This window comes from Maylandia zebra, linkage group LG7 (assembly GCF_041146795.1).
Source record: "Maylandia zebra isolate NMK-2024a linkage group LG7, Mzebra_GT3a, whole genome shotgun sequence".
Taxonomy (NCBI): Eukaryota; Metazoa; Chordata; class Actinopteri; order Cichliformes; family Cichlidae; genus Maylandia; species Maylandia zebra.
Window position 1 is genome coordinate 32,926,527 of NC_135173.1, and position 22,169 is coordinate 32,948,695.

The following is a 22,169-nucleotide window of genomic DNA, read 5'->3' on the forward strand; positions in this document are numbered from 1 at the left end:
CGCCTGCCGGAGGAGGGGGAACAGCCAGGTGAAGGGCTGCTCCTGCCGGGAGTGGTGGATGAGCCGCTCCAACCGGAGGCGGCAGACGAGGTGCGCGAGGGTCTGCGCCGGTTGGAGAAAGAGGAGCTGCACGAGGGGCTGCTCGAGCCGGGAGTGGCGGCGGAGGGAGCAGTAGTGACGGAGGAGTCGCGCTATGGGCTGCTCCAGCAGGGAGCGACAGCGGTGACGGAGGGGCCGCGCAAGGAGCTGGAGGTCCCAGTGCCAGGGGAGCTTGCTCGAGTGGAACTGGCGAGCGAGGCGGGCGCCACGCTTGAGATCGCCGTGCTCGCCAGACCGGCCTCACCACCACCAGAGGCCTGTACACGCCACACCTCTGCCCAGCCACCTGTGAGCTGGGGCTCACGCTTGTGCCGGCCGCGCCGGGTGCACCTGTCACGTGTCCGACTTCCGAACCAGCTTTGCCTGCGCCGCTGGATTCGCGGGCGGCCGCCTGAACTCGCACCTCCCCGTCGCTTGGCCGGGGCCTGGGGGTGCCAGCTGTCCGGGCTGATTCCCTCTCCCACTGGCGGTGGGGGAGTAGGTTCGGCCGGATGGCTCCCCGGCCTCAATCGGGCGATGGGGGTATGTGGTGGGGCGTGGTCTGCGGTGCCGTGCAGGGAGGGCGGACGCACCTGCACGGCATCCTTAATCACGCCCGCCTAGTTAAAAACACGGGGACTGAGGGGTTTGGGGGTGTTGTGGTGTGGTGAGATGTAAATAAAGATGACTCTGAACGTTGCTCCGTGGTCCCGCCGTGTCTTATTCACGCCACAGTATATTTATAACTGAACACTGAGGCCAAGAAACACGTTGTTGGTTACCAATACTAGTTCATTTTATTTTACCGTCAAATTACAAATTTCTTCTTTCGGGTGTCCAGCAGTCATGACATTACAGGTCTACATTTACAAATGTAGAGGATGTCCTCATTCTAAGGGGCTTTTGCATTACTAAAAGATCATCTTGCTAGTTAAGACATGTAAAACGTATAAGCTAATCAGTGACACAAAGCAAATTTTAGAAATAAAATATTACAAATATTACTGTTGTTCTTATGGGAGTGACAGTTGCAGTGACATTGTAGGTAAACTGCTTTGTTGTACATTGAATGTGACACATGGGAGAACCAAAGCAACAACATGATCTCGCACTTACAAGAGGATGATGAAATGAACGTAACATATATTGGATTTGTTAGGAATCTTTCTGAAAAAAACATATAGACGTTCATAATTGCTGTATATGTGATGATGTTCGTGCACATTTTAGTTCAGTGACATACAATATATTCATGGTATGAACTTGTCAACTAAACATGAAACATTAAATGTTATTATTATTATTATTAAATTTTTTTGCTAACCTGCAGATGTTTGAATGTATGACAGACATCTGTTATATTAAAATCAAAGAGCCATACTTATTTAAAAATAAATATTTTGCCAAAGTAACGGTGATCAAATAGTAAAAATTTGAATGGCAGCAGTGAGGGGGCGGGGCCTAATGATTTCTCAAACTAATATGAGAGAAAAACTAAGCACATTAACTTGCTACATCTGTATATGCTAATATTGTTGTTATGCATGTAGAACTGTCATAGATAGAAGTAAACATGTAACTTTTCCAACTGTTTGCCCACTGTTCATTTCCTTTATCTCACTGTTGTATTCAAGTCTCGGTTTGCTGCAGGGCTAAATGGTAAACGGCATGGTGGGGAGCAGTAATTCAGTAATTCAATAATTGGCTAATTCCTGGTTGGCTCGTATCAGTGATATAACAACAGCAGAGAGGCAGAGTCAGTGGACGGCCTGACACAACACGAAGGTTGATCGCTGCTGGCAAAGCACACAAGAGTGGAGGCGGGTGGGGCAGCTAATGATAGAGAAAGGCAAATATAATGAGAAAGCTGCTAATGAAGGAAAAACGATAGAGACGTACACGCAATGAGATTCAACAATGGACTCTGCTGATTATAAAGGAAAAGATAGAAGATTAGGGCCAGAACGAGTCAACTATGTTCCCCAAATAACATAGACAGTAGCAATACCCAATCTGGGAGCTTTAGACTCTGCTGCTATGTGGCTAATTAAACTAAGACATTGATCCCTGTAGAACTTCTTAGATAAATTTAAGTCAATTCATTAGCATGGTAAAACACTGAATCCTCCCGAATCTCGATGGTTACACCAGCATGCTCTTTGAATCCAAATGATCCAATTCATCTGCTTTCTGCTCTGAACAACTTAATGTTTATGTACTTTATAGCTCTCCTCTTTTTCAAGTAGATGACATTGTCTCAAAGTTTTTTGGAATATTGTAGGAGGAAATTTATGTACATCCTTTCATGCATGCAGCCTTGGACATGATGACAGAAGCTGCGTGGTGTGGCTGAAATAGTCCCACCATGTTCATATTACCATACCATCTCATGTCACATGACAGTATTTTGGTCATGTGTTAAAATGTAACTATTTTCTCTTTTTAGTCCAGGCTTACATTGTGTGTTCACTCGGTGCTAACCCTAATTCATGTCCATAACTCTAACCCAAGTAGAAGCACTTTTTTGGGAAAAAAACAATAGTTATTTTAATTTATCAGATTAACTGATTGTATTTTTTCCTCATTGACAACATGTATATGGAGCATATTTTAAAATGACATATTCTAATAGTACAGGGTTCTGATTAAGGTTAGGACAATCACTAATGATGTTCGAGACCATCTGTCACTGGTTAGAGGTGAGGAAAAGGAGACAGGACAGATGTTAGTAATTAAAGAGTAGTGAGGAAAAACAAAATGAACCACTTGCTTTTGTTTTTTTATTTTGTTTTTTCCCATCATTATTTCAGCACGTGTTTTTGAGGGGTTTAGTAAGGGAGTCATGTTGATGTCCTCTTACGAGAGTTCTCAGTGGTGGATATTAAAAATGTATGCCTCAGACTTTATGCCTCAGTTCTTTGAAAGATTTGATAACATCAGACTCATAATCTTTTCAAGGCCTTTGAAGGTGCAGCGAGTAAATGTAAGTGTCTGCTCTTCCTGGCAAATATGGTTACCCTGTATTGCGCCGTACTGACACATAAACTTTGGTTCTTTTAAAGATTTCCTCATGTCATACAAGGTTAAGCAGATTCTTACTTTAAAGAAGTTATGATACCTGGGTGTAAAGAACATTTTAGTGCCATCATTCATTTCTTATTTTAGTGTCCTTGCTCTGGTCTCCATTTATTACCGGAACATATAACCACAGAGACTGCAGTTTATTTTCTGTTATTTAAACCAGGTTATCAGTTTTGCCTGAGTCCCTGCACCGTACAGTTACACTAACACTGCCATATGTAGCATTTTCCCTACAGTCTAATTGTCTAAATGTGAAGTTTCTCAAATAACCATCTTTTAATATAACATTTACATTCCTGTGAGTTAGCCAAATGAAATGAATATTGTGTTTCTTGCTATTCGTTTTTCCTTTAAAGGCATTTGGTGTTTTCAGTATTCAAGTGTATTCATGTAGACCTGCGAGTCACTATTTTAAAAATCCATTTTATTTTTTGCAGTGAATTGTTATGGAGAATGTTACCAACTTTCCTCCTGATAGGGGAGGTAATGCTGTGTTTCAATCTGGAGATAATGCAGATGTATTTTCTTCAAAACTAGATTCTTGGAAAAACACAAATTATTGTTTCTTCTCATCGTCTCTCTGAGCTTTTTGAAAGTCTTCTATTTTTATGTCTCGGTCCCCTCTTGTCACTTTTTTCCTCCCCCTCTCATTTTTACTCTTTAACTGCGCTCACGTTCCTTCTCTCGGCTCTCCCTCTACATTCTCCTTCTTGTCTCAGCTGCTTAATGAACGCACAGCAGCTCTACATACAATAACCAGCTTTCCAATGTTCTCTCTGATCAAACTGGCTGTTGTTACACAAGCAGGAGTTTCATCTCTCACGACACATGAGAGTCAAGTTTCTGCACGCTGAAGATTTTTTTTATTGTCTTTTCCTTTAACAAGAAGCTCTTCTCCTTTTTTCCTCTCATATGTGTCTTTGACAAGATAAAACAGGGTTTCGCAGTGTGGAGAAATTCATCCAGCAGAGAAGCACCAGCATGAAGCTTCACATTCAACAAGAAACAGAATAAAACTAAGACCTGGCAGGGTTTCTCTATGCCAGAGGAGGAGATTGGCATTTTAAATAAAGTGTTAAATTATACAGATGAGATTTATTAAATTTTAAAGACAACTGGATAAATGACAAGCTGTAACTTCGTGAGAGAAGACAAACACAGTAACTGCAACACAGTAGTGGAATTTCAACAAGTTTAAGGCCCAAATTTACATGTTCCCTCTGGCCCGTTGTGATATTTATTACTACTTGAGTGTAAGGATGTCTGCTTTTTAAAGGATAATGGACAATTACTAGATTGTACTTGCCTTGTAGTGCCAAAGAACACAATTAAAATTCAGCACGATCTCTTTCCAGAATTTATAACCGTGTTACTCAGACTTGTTGTGATTAGTCTGTCTTTTCTCTGACCGTTCTTTTGCTCTTCGAAAATGGCTAATAGGATATTTTGTCTTTTCTCTCAAATTCCCCTCGCTAATATTTCTCATCTCTTCTTAACCTCGCATTGAATCTTTTTTTTTTTTTTACCTCCTTCTTGCTTAACATGCTACATCCGTTTATCTGCTTCCCCATTCTTAGCTTTGTCCACAGATGCCTCCTCCAATCCTCTTCTCCAGCAACAGCCTCCAACACAACAGACTGCTCCTCTCCTCCCCGGTTCCTCAGCCCCGCCTGGGGAGCACCTTCCCTCGATAGGCCCAGTCCCGGGTGCAGCCACTGCAGCGGCAGAGGAGGCCCAGGGTGGGAGCGGTCGGACCATCCCGACAGCCTGTGTGCGGCCCACCCATCCACTAAGAAGCTTCACCAACCCACTGCTGCCACCACCCATGGGGACCATCGACCCCAAGGTGTACACTTCTATGCTGCCACAGTCCAGTGAGTACCGCTGCTTAATGCATGTGTTATGACTAATAATGTAGGATTTCTTATAATGGACCAGGACTGATTGTAGTGTTCTTGGCAGGAATAATTTTCCTGGAATCAGCAGCTAAACCTCTAGTGGCTGACTGAGTTTTCAAAAATGCTCAGATTTCAGTCTAAATTGTTTATCTTTTGACTTTAGATGATTCTGCTGGAGTTTCTTTCTGTTAAAAGGGAGTTTTTCCTTTCTACCATCTCCAAGTGCTTTCTCATAAAAGGTCATCTGATTATTTGGGTTTCTTTCTAGTACTGTACAGTCTTTACCCAAGGAACTTTATATTGTAGACTGTTGTTTTGATTTGGTGCACTGAACTGAATTATCTGATTATAGATTATCAGTGATTGTTGTTGTTTCTTTGCTTAAGGAATGATGGATTCAATTCAATTTTATTAATATATTTAGATTTTATTGACACCAAATAATAACAACAGTTGATTCACTGTGCTTTCTAATGTGATGTAAAGACCCTACAATAATACAACAAACTCTTCTCTCCTGGGCACACGTGGTGAAGCTGAGAGCAAAGGACAGAAACTAGCACAAAAGGACATCAAAATAAAGTAGAGACTGTTACTCTGACCTAAAATAAACTGAGTGGATGTAGGTGAATAAAATATTCTTTAACCTCCTAAGACCCGAACTCTTCCACGGCATGCATTTTTAATTTCTCTTTGATATTTGAGCATATTGGGGCCCGATGAATGTAAAAAGAAAGAATTACCAGATTTTTTTGTTTTTACCTTATTTTTGTTTTTATGAAAAATAAGAGCCACATATGAGGATATTTGTTTAAAATTTTGATAGAACAGTAGCAGCATATCAGGCCCTTGTAGAGCAAAATTGAGTATTTTGGTCTAAATAACCCAAAATGTGATGTCCACATATGTGGACGCCAGGTCCTAGGGGGTTAAGTTAGTATATTCATTTTCTTTCCACCTTTCTTGGAGAGGTACAAATTTCCATAACTGTGGCAGACCACGCAGCCAATCTGCAACAAATTTCTATAAAAAATAACACCATTAATAAAGTTTTTATAAAGAAGATTAGAGTAACAATTGTCATGTAAAGCTGTGAATTATATGTGTAGAACATGTGTTTAAATTTCAAAATATAATGATTAACCAAAGCGCTTGTGCTCTGTTCTTTTGCATTAAAGTGTCCGTAATTCTTATTGATTCCAACTTATGTATATTTACTAGAATGAAAAGGTCTTTGAATCCTTCACAGTACAAAGCATGCTTAGATTATGAAATGCCAACAGCTTTGTACCATTCCTCTACTGAACCACTAGCAGCACAATAAGTAAAGTTTGTCTTGTAATAATGACACTTTTTTTAAATTCCTCTTCTGCTTTGCGTCTGCAGCCGGTCCCTAAGATGCAGCCTCTTGCTGATTGGTTTGTCAGATTCCAGTGACTTTGTGTTTAAGCTGGGTCTCTCTAGTGAGCCTCTGTGCTTTGCTTAATATTTTATTCAGGGAAGTTGAATGCATTAGCCTCAGGCTTCTACACTGTGTGTGTGTGTGTGTGTGTGTGTGTGTGTGTGTGTGTATTTGTAGAACGATATACTGTAACTGGCCTTGACATTAGCCAGAGGGTTGGATCTGATCTGGACCGACCTTCCTCTGTTCTTTCATTCACTTTTTATGTTACCTGTCGGTTTCTCCATATTCCATATATCAAATCTCCCTCTCTCTCTCTCTCTCTCTCGCTCTCTCCCTCTCTCTCCCTCTCTCTTGCTCTCTCAGGCATTATGTTTGACCAAAAAAAATGTTGGTCTCATGGGAATCAGAGTCCCCTCTGATTCTTTTTACTGGTGTTCTCAGTCAGTCACCATGTTGGATTGAAATATCTTAAAAATATGAGCTGGGTTGAAATTTTTCACAGTTATCCAAGAAGAACAGAAAATAAAACCTCCCGGCTTTGCTCAGTACCTGATTTTTCTCAATGTCTGTCATCAAAACTCATTTTTGTGGCTTCCTGGCAAAGAATTCAAGCAACGCAGCGGCTGTGAACCTGTCTGCGCAGTTGTTGAGTCCCGCCACATCTTAAAGACCTCACAAGATGATATTATTCCAGTAAAGCAGTTCACTCTCAGACTGCAGGCTTACTTGTAGTTCTAAAGCTAGATAAACAGGCAGAGGCTTCAGCTATTAGGACCCTCTCCTGTAGAACCAGCTCCCAGTGTGGGTTCAGGACAGGTGTAACAACTTTGTAACAGGCCCCGGGGTAGATACTAGGGGTGCAACGATACACAAAATTCACGGTTCGGTTCGGTTCGATACTTTGGTGTCACGGTTCGATATTTTTTTCAATACAAAAAAAATGTTCATGCCTTTTTAATTTGTCATTTATTAAAATTATAAATATATATTTTACCTCAAAAGTACAGTTTTTAAATTTAACCCTAACCCTTGTGCATGTTTTTTATTTTGACAGCGAATACGCACCTGCGGACCACTTATGTGCAGCCCTGGTTATTTAGCTCGTCATATTGCAGCCACAGAAATTCTTTTGTCCATGAAACCATAAAGCTGCACTTTCTTTTTGCCTTATAGTCTGATTTGTCATAACTTCTCCGTTTTGTGGTAAGCTTTTCTTTGGCTGTCACTTCTTCACCCTGACCTGTCTTATTTGGCTCAGCAGAACTAAAATATATATCTGTCTGTGAAGGTCATCGTAGTCAAATATATATCCTGCTGCTTTTACACCGCACTCACATAAGCTCAGCGATTCTCTGCGCGATCAACCTCTCACATGTTTAAGCTTGCTGCTGGAGATTTCACTTGTCATGTTTGCATTGTAAGCTAACAATTAATAAGACGATGTCAGAGGAATTGGTGCACAAATTATCATCACTCACAGATCAGTGCTGTCGCACTCTATACACAGTTCACGCGATTGCAAAGTGAAAGCAAAAAAACAAGCGCAAATTCAAACGTGATTTCAATATTTCACATATTGACAGTGGCTCACCGATGCCAATGACATAATTACCCAGCTACATTTCTGAAAGAATGCAAAAGCATTGACATATATTTTGCCTTCCTACAATAGCCCGACGGGCAGGGAAGAGATAGATTTTGGTAGCCCGACTAAAAAAAATCGCTAGCTCCAGGACGTTGGGCTAGCGATATTGCGAGCCCTGTATCTGATTGAGGAATCACTCATCTTTGGAAAAGAGAGTTTATTACAGAGAAATGTCTCTTTCCAAAATATAAGCTATACTATCCGCTTCTTCTGGGCTATATTCTCAGCAGCATATTAAACATATAAGGAGAATCATGTGCTAACAGCTGTCTAAATGACTCGGCTAAAGTTAGTAGCATGCTTGCTTGTTTTTTTTCTGCTTCCACTTGTCTTTGCTCTAGGATGATATCGGCGTGAATGTGCAGTCATATTCGTTGTGTTCCCACTAGTGCTTTCAGGTTAATCTCGTTGAAATGACCTTAACGCCACAACACGGCAAATCTCCGTTAACGAGCTACCGCGGATCGCCCCGTGCATGGGGCTAGACGGCCAACACTTAACGAGCTAACTGCGCTAACACACTAGCTCCCACCCATGTAATTGAGCATTGCATGGCACATCCAACATACTGTTTTACTTTAGTCCATGACTCGCTTACCTTCAGGGTCATACGTCACATGAAAACCAAAATAATTCCAAACGCCAGATCTGAATGAGGGTGGGGGAGGTACATGTTGCAAGGAGAGCTTAACTTCTGTCTCGCTAGCTTGCCCTGCGCTCTTCCTTCTGACGATGCTGTCTGTGTTGAGCGCTCAGTGAATCTGCGTTCGACTACTCCGCCTAGGCTGCACTGTCGAGCCTAGGCGGAGTAGTCGAACGCAGATTCACTGAGCGCTCAACACAGACAGCATCGTCAGAAGGAAAGTTGATAAAATAAATTACAAATTTTGTATTGTTCGATACATATGCGTACCGAACCGAAAGCACTGTATCGAACGGTTCAATATCGATACGAATATCGTTGCACCCCTAGTAGATACCCAAGCAAACACACACACACACACACACACACACACACACACACACACACACACACACACACACACACACACACACTGTGTATAACAGAAATCAAAAGTAACTGTAGCATCTTTCCAGCTTCCGATCAGCACCATGGACAGCAACTGGGTAACACAAGGTTTCCTTTATGATTTATAGTCATGGCATGTTCTTCAACCACAAGCTGAAACAGATTTAACCTCCCAAAAGTCATTAAACACAAGTGGAACATCTATCATCATGGAAGAAAGAGATTATTAACCACAGATCCTGACGGGCTAACTGGGCCAGTTCAACGTAATAAACAAGTACACTCATTTAGTTTTTCTTTTTGTTTGGCTTATTAAATGTCATTCACAACGCGACTGCACCGACTCTATGATACATTTGCCCAAGAACAAATTGTTGCATAGCTGACATCAACTGGTCACAAACCTTTTCCATAAATGACAAATTTTCCTCAAATTTCCACAACTGTTTTTGTTTTTTTCAGTAGGTTCAGGAGAAAAACATCTCTACTTTGAAAAGTCATACTTTCCATTTTGACAAAGCTAATGGTTATGGCTGCCTCAGGTCAATCATTGCTTAGTTATGCCTCTGGGTGGAATGGAGACTTCCCATAATGCACTGAGCACTTTGCAGCCACTGTTAATCCGGTTGTTCAGTCTGACGTCACTAGCCGTGTCTGGGTCTAAACTCCGCTGCAGGTCCATATATCAAACGATCACTATGGCATTACTGAGAGTTGAAGAACTGTCTAAAGTCTTTCATCTTTAATAAAATGATCAGCGTTCTGCTCTACCAGGTGTAACAATTGAGTTTAACATCCAGGCATCCATGAAAACGGAATTTATGACATTTAACGGAGTTAGAAGTTAGCAGGGAGTTAGCTCGTTAGCTTCTATCTAAATAAAATATAGCATGTCCTGACTGCGGGGTTTTGGAAACAAATTAAAACGTACAGCTCTGCTATCACTTCCAGCATAAATGAAGACAGAAAACTAAACAGCAGTGACGTTTGTAGGGTTACTGAAGTTGGGCTAGCTGGTATATAATGATGTGCTACGTGACCGCTAGCGACACAGCTATGTTAGCATAATATAAACAAGCTAACTTTTTTTCCACTCGATAAAAGTTAACGTGAGTGTTCTCGGTGGTCAGGAACAAATGTAATCGCATGGCAGGATGCTGTAAAAGGACAAAACTTCAGCCAGGAGAACAACTGAGATAATCCATCCACAATACGAGGTTAGTCATTCATATACTGCTGCATGGGCTGGGCTGTAGTTACATGCTAAGGTTTTAAAAACTGAGCTTAAATAAATGATTAGCGGTAATAAAAGCCGAGGGAGGTCAACAGGGATCACTGACTGTTTTAGGAGCTTTTTGAGATCAAATAGAAGAAAATACAAAACATTAAACATGTTAACAACACAAAAGCCATATTAAACGCTACTACTTTAGACCCGGAAGTAGGATTCGTCGCGTCATCACTGAACAACCGGATAGCATTAGCTTTAGCTTTACTCTCTTCTATAGTTTGTGTTGTCGTCCTGTTTGCTGTTCCTGGTCTCTCTCTGCTTCTCTTTCCTGCTTATCTTTTGGCTCAAACCCCAACCTTCTACCTGAGGTCTCTTCCTGTGAAAACTTATCTTTAGATTCTTGGCCCTCTTGGTCTAATGCTGTAAGGTCTTTGCTTTGCGATATAAAGCGCCTTGAGACAACTGAACTGGCACTATGTCAGTGAAATAGTTGGAGAGGCGACTGAGACGTCAGAACTCTACAGGTGGCACTAAAGTGAGTTGTCAATCAGAGGTCAGTCACTTGGCTCGGGGATGAGATGAGTACCTCAGCAACTGCTCATCTGACATTATTTCACTTGTCGTTGCAACAAGTCACTGAACTTTATTGACTATCTCTGGTCTCATCACTCCTGACTTCTGCCCTTCTGAGCTTGATCAGCAGTTTCATCGTGAATGTCAGTACCCTACAATAAAGGTAAATAAAGTCAAGCTAACTAATATAATTTCTAATAATCAGGACTTCTCCCAGCTGAATTTTTAAAGCTCTGGTTAATATTAGATTGCACATCACTATGTGGTTCTACCATGTCGTTTTAAAACTTGTAAGTCCAGAAAGTGTTCCCCATGAGATTTTAGAAAATGAAGTATACTGGAGGCAAGAGCACCACTCCTCTTAGACATTCCCTAATTCCCTCTCGGTTTTCTTTACTTTACTCTTTCTTTGTCCTTTGTCTCACTTGTTCACTGTCTTTTTTAGCTCTTTCTGTCCCTCTGCGCCTCATCCTGTCATACTGTCTCTGGTAGCCTGCAGCAATGAGGAAAGGGGGGGGGCGTCTTACAGTACATGTGATCCCTGGGCTCCGTTTGTATGTGTGTAGCTGTATTTGTTGTGCATTTCCTCTTTTGTTAGGTGTGTATCACCTCTGTGTGTGTGCGTGGGTGTATACAGTTCCATTATGGCTCTGTTTACATGCCCAGGTGGCCTCAGATTAACATTGATTTTTGGCTCCTGGAAATCTTTCGCTGAGAAATCGCAAGCCTGGGGCGACAACTCCGAGAGACCTGCCGCTCGCCCCGTGACCCCGCCCACCCTTACTTTAGCCTCCTCCCTACAACAGAGCCTCAAAGCTAGGCAGCACTACCTCTATTCCCCACCCCCCTCCAGGGAGAAAAAACATACCAGTGAGCGATGGCTTTTGATGTTCATTGTTGGTCTTGTTTGTGTGTTTATCCAGGTCTGAATGACTCCCTGGGTGAAAATAATGAGATGTTTTCATGGTATAATTGGATTGTTTGGGTGAGACAGAAAAAGAGAGAGGGGAAGAGAGAGCATGTGATGGAGCATGTGTGAGATTATGTAGTTTTCTTTAGATCAGGGGTGTCAAACAATGCAGCCCAGGGGACAGAACCTGTGCACCAATGGGCTAACTGGAGGGGTTCATAAAACATGAAGTAATTGCTTGCTTTTTATTTTAGTAAAACTGATTATTATTGCCAGTATGTTGATGCCAGCATTAGCCTGCTAAAAAAAGTAAAAATAAATAAAATATTTAATTTAAAAGCATTTCTAGATTTAAAACTCCTTCAAAAATCCTAAAGGCATAAAATAAAATTCTTGTTTTACTTACAAAATTTCTACATGTGGAGGTTTTATGCCTTTCCACTGTGATCTGTAAATTTAAATGTGCATGTCATGGCAACAAACTCCATGGATGTGGAAAAACTGAAAATGTACATATTAGGCTTATTAACCCTCTCAGGCTCAAATTAAACTTTTTGTTGCTAATGCACAACCAAGTCCTGCAGTGGTACTTCTGAGTAAAAAAACCTCATAAAATATGTATGTGGGGTAATCAGGTTGTTAGTTCTTAACTGTTGCAAATCTGCAACGCCTGCCTTGAGAGGGTTAAAACATACTCAGTAAAATGTGTATTCCTCCAACCTTCACTGTAGGCTGCTAACCAATGATTGACATCACAGTCGCTTTTATGTACAGTTTCTGCTCAACTCAAGGATTAAAGATGAAGGACTTTAGAAAGCAGGACTTCTGAAAGCAGTATATCTTGAGCAAGAGGTCCAAGGAGACTGGTTGGCCACCACTGGTCAGAAGAGAAAAATTTATGTTTCCTGATCTATTAGCTGAGGCCGTTCAGTTGTAAAAGTTTTGCATCAAGAGGTGCGACTTTTAGTTTGTAGAGCAATGATCTCCATTTCCTGTTTGGGTCACATTTTCTTAAGATTAATTGCCAGTCTGAGAGTCGTTGGCAAATGTTTGTAAGTAGGTGGGGGTTTTCCATGGAAACTATGGGTGAATGCAGCTATCTGCTAGCAATCAAAGCAATGACAAGGAGGTTTTTGGTGCAGCACCCAGTTACAGCCAACAACACTGAGCCCAGCCTCTTGGCCACTGGTCATGGAATACACATTTTTACCTGCCAACCAGAGGTTGCTACAGTGCTGCTGACAGGTCTCTTGGTCTGCATGACGTTCAGCGTTGTAAATCCAACCTCCTTCAGGCTTCTTTCTTGAAATACCCATGTTGCATCTTTCAAAACGATGTGATTGAATCATAAGTGAATGCTGTCAGCAGCTTCTATTTTTGACCTTCAGCTGAAGCAGACCACAGAAACCTCCACCGCTCTGCTCACTTATTTTATATCACTTTATAAATTGAGACCTTCTTCTCTTTTTAAATGGAGTCTCCAAAGCCCATCTGCAGACTAAAGTGTGATGGTGGGCAGTTATTCACCTAAATTGGCCTGAATGTGCGGTTTAATGCTGGAAGCTGTAATGGGATTGTCTGACTCAGTGTCTGATACTGAGAAAAGACATTACAGCCACAGCTGGAGGCAGACACAGAGCCAGCTGTGATGGATGTTTTTAAGGGCACACCTTCATCTTGCCTCAGAGGAACAGTGATATTACCAATGAAAAGCTCTGGTGCTTTAAAATGGTTATCTCTAGCAATTGAATGGTCGTGTTAGGGCGGAGAAAGAAACGTGTTTTATTTTTTTTATATTCTCAAATCATCCATTTGACGACTCGTTTTCTAGGGATTGGAATGATTGCTACCCTTCACTATACAAACGGCATGGTAGTTTATTCTAAGGGTGACGCTACAGAAAATATCAGGGGTTGGTAAAGTCATTATGGTTGAATGTTTAGCAAAAATATATTGGTGCAGTCAAGAAAAAACTAAGAACAGGATCTGAAACGGTGAAACACTGACCCACACTGACAAATAATTCATGTTGTATAATTATCATTTCATCATCATGCAGATAAAAGACAGGTCAAAGCTGTGATCTCGTATTCTTATGACCTTTTACTGGCCACATCATGTTAGAGATGAAAGATGAAGGTGTTTTGAAAGACTGTACCTGCAGGCATGCAGAAATTGTGATGGGGGTTTAGAAGAGGATGGAAGAGGGAAGAGTTGGTCTTCAATCTGCAGTTTGATCAGACATGGTGAGGTGATCAGGATGTGCTCTGAGGCCTTAAAACATCAAAGGCTTCATACTCACTTTGTAATATTCAAATTAGAAAGTTTAAGGTACTTCAAGTCTCATTTTGCAGAAGCCAGTTTTTACCAAAAAGACAGGAAAATAGGATTAACAAAACCTGATTAAGGGGCATGAAAAAATGTTAATGAGATGTTTTGCTCACAAAAAATCATATTGAATCTTTTTATGAGGTATTAACTTATCAATAAAGTTGACTAAAACAATATCATAGGGTAGCAGGCTGTTATCGATATTATGAGATTTTGTCATCATGTAGAGATACTAAGAGAAGTTGATGTGAAGTAAAAAATTCTTACTAAATCAGGAAAATAATAACACTAACTTCTGACATACATTGATACCGTATCAGTATCGTAATGTTATAAATCGCCCTGCGATACACTGGTGACTTGTCAAAGGTGCACTTGGTGTTTCGTCTTAGGCTCGTCTGGGATAGGCTCATATGAAAATGGATGGATATTACACAAAAGGAGAAGCACAGTTTTACAAAATCCAAATTAGAAAAAAAGTTATATAAAACAAACAAACAAACAAAAAATACAAAGTAGAAAAGAGTTTTAAAAAGGAACAAATGTATGAAGTAGGACAGATTTTCCATCTCTTTTTCTGTGGCTGCAGAGCTGAATACAGCCTGTCCAGTAAGTGGTGCTGCGGGTGGTCGGGGTTTCCATGATGGATAACATTTGACTTCCTCTACACGACAGCCACAGTCATTTGGATGACCTTTGCATCAGCTGATGGAGGAATCCAAATAATGTATTGATTCAAACTGAATTCAGACTGAACCACATCCATCTGCACTTATTTATTTTCGGCATACTGCCAGAAATAAGTGCAGACTGAAATATCCATCTGCTTTAGATAACCAGGTCCCTGACTGAATTGTAGCCAGCTCTGAATATAAACTGCTTTCTGTTTCAGAGTTTCTCTCCAAATCTTGAATAGAAACTCAAAAAACTATGATGGCAAGATTGTAATATGCTAATATAATAACATAAAAGATAAAATTAAGATAATAAAACAGTATAAATAAATTCTAGATAAAGTACCAAAAGTCCACATTTTAAATTTGAATATAACTTTGAGATGTTATACTTTACAGTTTTGTAGTATTCCCAGTTTTTGTATCCCACTAGTAATAATAATAATGATAGTAATAATAATAGTGTTACTGTTAATTTTTTTTCTTCTGCACTTTCTGTTTTTTTGTTTCTTTTCATCGTAGAAACTGACCTCCATATAATTCAAGTAGAAGAAAACTATTCTAAGCCTTGGATCACAGAAATCATTGGTCAGGTAGCTAGAGACACGCATGGGTCAAACCAGACAGAAAACGGGAAAAAAGGTAAACAAGCAGACAAAGAAACATAAAACTTTTCTATGAAACGGAACAGACGTCGTCTGACTCCCTCCAGAGATGGGATATCTTCTCAAAGACAAGTTTTTTTTGTTCTCCGGATCAATAACCCCGCCCCTTCCATCTTCATCTCCTATTGCTGTAAATCTTTCCATCTTTGCTTTCGACCCAAAAGCAGACACAGACACCTCTGATGTGACCCCCGGCGGGCATTTCACACCTCCACTCCTGCTTGTCTGGTAAATATATCCACCTCTCTCTGAGCAGACGAGCCATGGGTCCCCCCACCTCCGCCCCCCATCCCTCTCTGACAAACCCCCTGAGGGTGAGCTAGGCACCGTGAAACTCTCTTTTATGGCTTTCTCCACTGTGGATGTGTAACCTTTGCTTCAGCTTTATAGTGCGGCAGCTCATTGTGTTTTTCCACTTTTTTTTTTTTTTTTTTTTCTGGAGCTCAGTTCAGTTTGGATTCGGTCTGACAGCAGCGTGCTGAGAAGTCATACAAACGCATTTGGTCGTGCTTCAGTTGGAAATGAAGCTGGCAGCAATTTCTCCACCAGACGTAGAGACATTCAGAGCCGCACAAGGTCAGTATTACTGTGAAAGCCGGACTGAAAAATACAGACTCAAAGCCACTCTGGTGCCCGTCCAAGGTCAGTACACTCCACAAGTCTAGATGAAAAATGCTAAGCATATTTATATTTTTAGTTCCCTTCTTCCAGCTCTGGCGGGTGAAAAATGCAAACATACAGGTGGTCAGGTTCAAATTGTATATGCAACCCAGTGTAAATGACACCTGACTGTTGTAGCCACACTTCTAAAAGATATTTTAAAAAATGACAAAACAAGCTCATATTCAAAGGAAAAATAAGGTAATTGAAGGATCAGTGGTGTAGCAATCTCTGCTTACACTTATTACAGTATAACTGTGCTAGCAGCATAAATCAGCTTCACTCATTTGCAAAAATTGTTGAAACCCCGATAATTGGTCAACTCCTCCATTGATTAAACACAGTTAGATCAGAGGGCCAGGCCAGCACTGAGCCAGCACTGTCAACTTTTGTTGACAGTGTGCACATTTTGACACCAATTTTGTTTCTTTCAATCAACAGCCAGCATGACTGCAGTGTTTCTCTAATCCCAAAAGAGTTATACTTCCAAAGCCAGTTTTGCTTTTATAATGTGATAAAAAGGACTTTGCTGCCTTCTTTACAAATTGTGTATATTCTTTGTTGAGCGTGTGGACAGTTGGTGTCGTACTTCTGTTGTTCGTACAATTACCTGTTTTCCCATTTTGTGCTTTAATAAATTACTGAGTACACAGTATAACGTGAAGTTTTCTACACCGTTAATGTTTAAAGTAGTTTAAAACTTGGCAGTCTCCGGTGTAATCCACTCCTATTGAAGATGTTCCAGGTGTTTTGTTTCTCAGGGAGCAGAATAGATGTATTGATCAAGTGAAGTGAAGTAGTGCAGGGCAGAGAATGGAGGAGGGGGCTGTGGGTGGAAGAAGCCTCAGGACGTCTTCAGATATGAGGAGGCTATTCAGGGACTCAGGGATGAGGAAAAAAATGTCTTTGGTCTCCAGTTTTTTTCTTTTCATCACCTTCGCTTTGTAGTGCGTATGGGGGGATCTTTCAATTTCCTGTTTGTATTGTGGAGACAGCAATTACATGTATTTATTTATATATTTTGTCTTTTATTCATTAGTTTGTCTTCTGCTTGAAGGCCAGTTTTATTTTGTTCCTAGTTGCTTTCTTTCCTTGTTAGTTGACTTTGTGGTCCATTCCAAGTATTTCTATGTTTACATTTCATTTTTATTGACTAAGAGCGATGGACTATATGAATTGGAAAGTGTTAGATGAATGGGTGGATGGATTTTCATGCAGATGAGTGAATGGCTCAGACTCTAAATCTGTTTGCAGTCTGATGGCTCACTGAGTTACAATGTGAATTTGTCATTTAGAGCAATCAATAGGAGCTCTGTGTTATCAGGTCAAACTACAGACTACATGGAGGTCAGTATTAAAAAGCAATTTTCAGGAAACAAGCCATTCTGCAAAACAAGGCCTGGCCTGATTATCTATTGATAAAATTTCACTTTGTGGAACAGCTCAATAGTAACTGCAGGCCACAGAGCCTCAGGCAACCAGACTTGTAGCCAAAAGAGGAGAAAGAGCATTAGAACCTTTAATTGCTTTGACTAATACTTTTGAAGTCTGTAGTACCCCCTAGTGGCCTGCCCAGTTAGCAGTTCTAGGTACTACCAGAGGATAAGTACCCACTTGGGATATCCCCTGGAAGTCAATAATTTCCGAGCCATTTTTCCATTTGCATAAATGCCTCTAATATTTTTAGGCAGCTGTAGCTTAGGAGGAAGAAGGGGAAGGCCAGTAATTGGAAAGTTGGCAGTCATGTTGAAGTGTCCTTGGGTGAGATATTGAACCCGAATGTGCCTTCACTGCATCCATCAGTGTGGGATCATTTTATTCTGTGTGAGCAGTGTTGGGAAGGTTACTTTTAAAATGTATTCCATTACAGAATACAGAATACATGCCCCAAAATGTATTCTGTAACGTATTCCGTTACGTTACTCAATGAGAGTAACATATTCTGAATACCGTAATTGTCGGGCTATAAGCCGCTACTTTTTGCACCAGCTTTGAACCCTGCGGCTTTTAGTCAGGTGCGGCTTTTCTATGGATTGTCCGTGATTTTTGTCATATCGTAAGACGATTTGTTTTGTTTGTTCCGCTGTTGTACGGCACTACGTTGCCTGGTGGAAGGGCATGTGATCAGACACACAGTATCGGGGTTCAAGAGCGGTATGTTGGTCACGTGTCCATCCGCCAGGCAACATAGTGCCGTACAAGTAGCGCGAAAAACAAACTTCAAATTAACGCTACGCGTTCAGCGGGAGTCGTGGATGACGAGCGGCGATAAACTTGCGAAAAGCAAGTTATGCTCAACTCCACCGGTGGAACCTGACAGCGTGGAAAAGTGTGAAAACATCCATGATCACCAACGGATTTCAAAGGGCTGGACTGCTGCATGATGGAGAGGAGGACACCGCCACGGCCCTTCTGAGGGTGTTCGACTCTGACACTGACAACGAGGATTTCTTTGGTTTTGAAAGTGACAACGAATGAAAGAAGCTGAGAGTGGATAACGTAGCCATCCTGAGCCTGTTCGTATCCGACACTGGAGAAGAGTACTTTGGTGGTTTTAGTGCGCAGGAAGAAGAGAAAGATGGTGGTGAATGACTTGACTTTTCTTCTTGTTAAAGCCGTGTCACTGCACCTGAGCCTAAAAGGTAGTCTGAATCTATTTTTCTGGTGTGCTGCAGGTTATTGTTATGTACTACATTTGTTACTCATTTATGAAGCACAGTACATGTTTCGTACTTGTAATTACCGCTACTTGTACATATACCTAAAAAGTTATGCAAATATGTACCCATAACTTGTTTTTCAAAATATTAATAAAAGTGATGTCTCCAAACAGCCATCTCTTTCCTGACAATTCCCTTTGTGCATATTCTCTTACATATGATAAGTCAACATTGAAACACCTGCGGCTTTTGGTCAGGTGCGGCTAATGTATGTACAAAACAGGATTTTCCCCTGATTTTAGCTTGTGCGGCTAATATTTAGGTGCGCTCTGTAGTCCGGGAAATACGGTACTTGGATTACCTAATATATTATCATGCTGTTTACAACTACATGAATGTACTATTGCTGTGATTTATTACTGTTACTGAAGGTCCGCGGCTCCGAACCGTAGTAAAGGGACCTCTGACTAATACGTGCTCCGTGTCGGGCTCGTAGCCGAAAAATAGCTTTACTTTGTTGTGGTCAACTTTGCTTGCGAGAGACAGAGAGAGGCGTTGAAAGGCTGCTCCAACGGAACTTATTGTTTTCGGAGGAAAACACGAACACGGTGTACAGTCGAGTCTTAATAGCTTACTTACAACTGGGCTCGTCAGGCACTCTTCTTGGCTGCAGTGGTTATTATTATATTTACATGCTTCCAGCTCCCGTTTTTGCTCAATGACAGCTCGTACTTTTCCTTTCTTTCTCCCTCCTCGCACTCACAGACCCATAACGTGTATGGCAGTCCATTCTCCCTGCAACACGGACTGCACTGCCTATGATGCTACATTCTTTAGAGCTATACCGGTAGCATTCTGCCTGTTAGCTTAGCACAACAACAACAAAAAGGCCTCTCTCACCCAGGAAACACGCAGAGAGAGAGCGTCACCCTGTAACCATGGCAACCGTAACGCTGCCACCTGGAACAACAGAACGTAGCAAACAAAACCCAAACAGGCCTGACCCGCCACAATATGAAACAGGGAAGTACCGCCGTGTACCGCCGTCCATTTATTTCAGCAAAGTAACTGTATTCTAAATACCACCTTTTTAAACGGTAACTGTAACGGAATACAGTTACTCATATTTTGTATTTTAAATACGTAACGGCAGTACATGTATTCCGTTACTCCCCAACACTGTGTGTGTGAGCACTCATACTACACACACATAATAAAGTACTATGGATGTGTGTGTGAACAGATGAGTGTGGTTTGTAGATAAAAGTGCGTTGAGTGTCCAACAAGAAAAAGTACCATGCAAGTACTCATCCATTTTAGAGAAACTCTAAAGTGATGCAATACCTGGCCAGCAGTCGGCAATACAAAGGTAACTGTTGAGGTCCTTTCTTTTTTTTCTTGTCATCTTGTTTCAATCTTTGTTTTTTGTCTGCAGTTATTTGTTTTGTTTCTTTGTGGTGGATTCCTAGTAGCAAGTCAAAGAATATAATACTACCAAAGATTTTTATGTTTCATTCAGTGTTTCCCATCAACACTGTTGAAATGGGTTTCTTCTGAAAACAAACCAGATGACAATTCAACAAGGTCAGCGTGCACATCCATCTCTGTTTGCAAGAACCAGCAGTTGTCACCCATCCTGCCCGGATTATACTTTCCCTGATATTGTTTTTTCCAAACAGATGGATTTTCCCTCTATATCTTGATAAAAACCTTCCCCCATCCTCATCGCTGACATCACCCACATTTGGTGGAAAACAACTTAAAATGAGAATGTAAAACAGGCTGTATACAGTGACATTCTAGCACTCATTAGCTGATGCGCTTTCAGTACGACATCGACAAGCACAGCATTCATTAGGTTCAGTTCAGTCCTCCTAGTTGTTGTTGGAACATCATAACTTAAAAAAGTGGACACTATACGAAAAACATTTTCAAATTTGATGTCAGGAAGTAAAAGTTGAAAAAAAAAACCCAACAACCCCAAATCCCAGGAGCAAACACTTGTTGAAAAAAAAGCTTCATCTGTGTCTCCAGGTGCGAGCCTCCCGAAGCCCCAGGTGAAGACGGCCTCTCTGGGTCAGGCCGGTAAGGCTCGCTCTCCCCTGCTGCCTGTCTCAGTGCCCACGGCGCCAGACTTACCAGAAGAGGGAGGAACAAAACCCGCGGAGGATTCAGCTGCCAACGTAAGTCTGCATTGTGAACATGTTGTAGCGGGCGTTGCTGATTGATGTTTTGCACTACACCAACATCACAGAGGCGAGTGTCCTTGTTACACATTGTTTCTGTGGGCCTTTAGTCATAGAAACAATGAATGTCTTTGTCTTTATGTTAAATTCAGTTGCAGCATTGATTTAAAACTGTTTAGACAGCTGTGTGTTCTATGTGTTGTTATAGAAACCATGAATCACAAATAGTTACTCCAGCAATTGGTTGTATCAACTGGTGTTCTGCTGCTCAGAACTGTTTGAGGTCATCTACTGAAAAATCCTCTTAGAGGTTTCTTTGAATTACTGATTTTGGTCCTTACTGTTCCTAAATATCTTTTGGAGGAACCTTTGAGAAAAGATGGATACACAACCCCCTCATGAAAAAAGAGGCCTAGGAGTGGCTAAAAGTTAATGTAAACTGCTAAAATATTGTGCTAAAAATACTCCATGAAAACCTACACTTTTGAAGAATACATTTAAAATATTATAAGTTATATCTGCGCTTCAAATCTTTTTTTCCGAGGTGTATCCTTATATTTAACAATATTATACTGCAAAGCTCATATTTTTTACAGAACAGTATTGTTATTTTACTGTTGTTGTAGATTAGAGGAAGTTCAGTGTAAAGTAATAGTTAAAAGCTATCAAACCTAGCAACCTGGAATTTTACAGCAACTTTTTAACAGTGTAATGCCAGATTCAGGTGCCAGTTTCTCCTATACTACTTCAAGTAATATTTTATTGTTTCTGTGGTAGTGATTTGTTTGAAATTGACTGAAGTAACTTCTTTGAAAGATTAAATATTACAAGCCAGTTATTTTAAATGAGCTGTAGTTTCAGTATAGTAATGTGGTAGTAGCGGCAGCTGCAGTAAAAGTAGTATGGATTTGATATTTGGCATCTAGGCTCCATGAGGAAATACATACCTCAGCAGGGAGTGAGAAGAGAATCGGGAGCGATGATAATAACTTCCCCCCCTAGGGGAATGTTGACTCAGAGCCTACAGGTGGATGTTTGCAGAGGTAGTTTTTGAAATGCTACGTGCACAGCATCAGCAGTGAGTGGCAGCAAAGCTCTCAGATGAGCTGAGTGAGCAGAGCGCCGACCGCTTCGGTGCTTCA

The 22,169-nt window shown here is 41.0% G+C and overlaps 1 protein-coding gene across 2 annotated transcripts in view; it reads left to right on the forward strand.

Moving 5' to 3' along the window:
- dcc (DCC netrin 1 receptor) overlaps window positions 1-22,169 on the forward strand; it is a 354,092-nt gene that overhangs the window by 316,180 nt on the left and 15,743 nt on the right. For both annotated transcript variants that reach the window (XM_076886255.1, XM_076886256.1), the window contains exons 27-28: window positions 4,737-5,033; window positions 20,876-21,024. In XM_076886255.1, coding sequence (XP_076742370.1) covers window positions 4,737-5,033; window positions 20,876-21,024 — 446 coding nt within the window. The remainder of the gene's footprint in view (window positions 1-4,736; window positions 5,034-20,875; window positions 21,025-22,169) is intronic.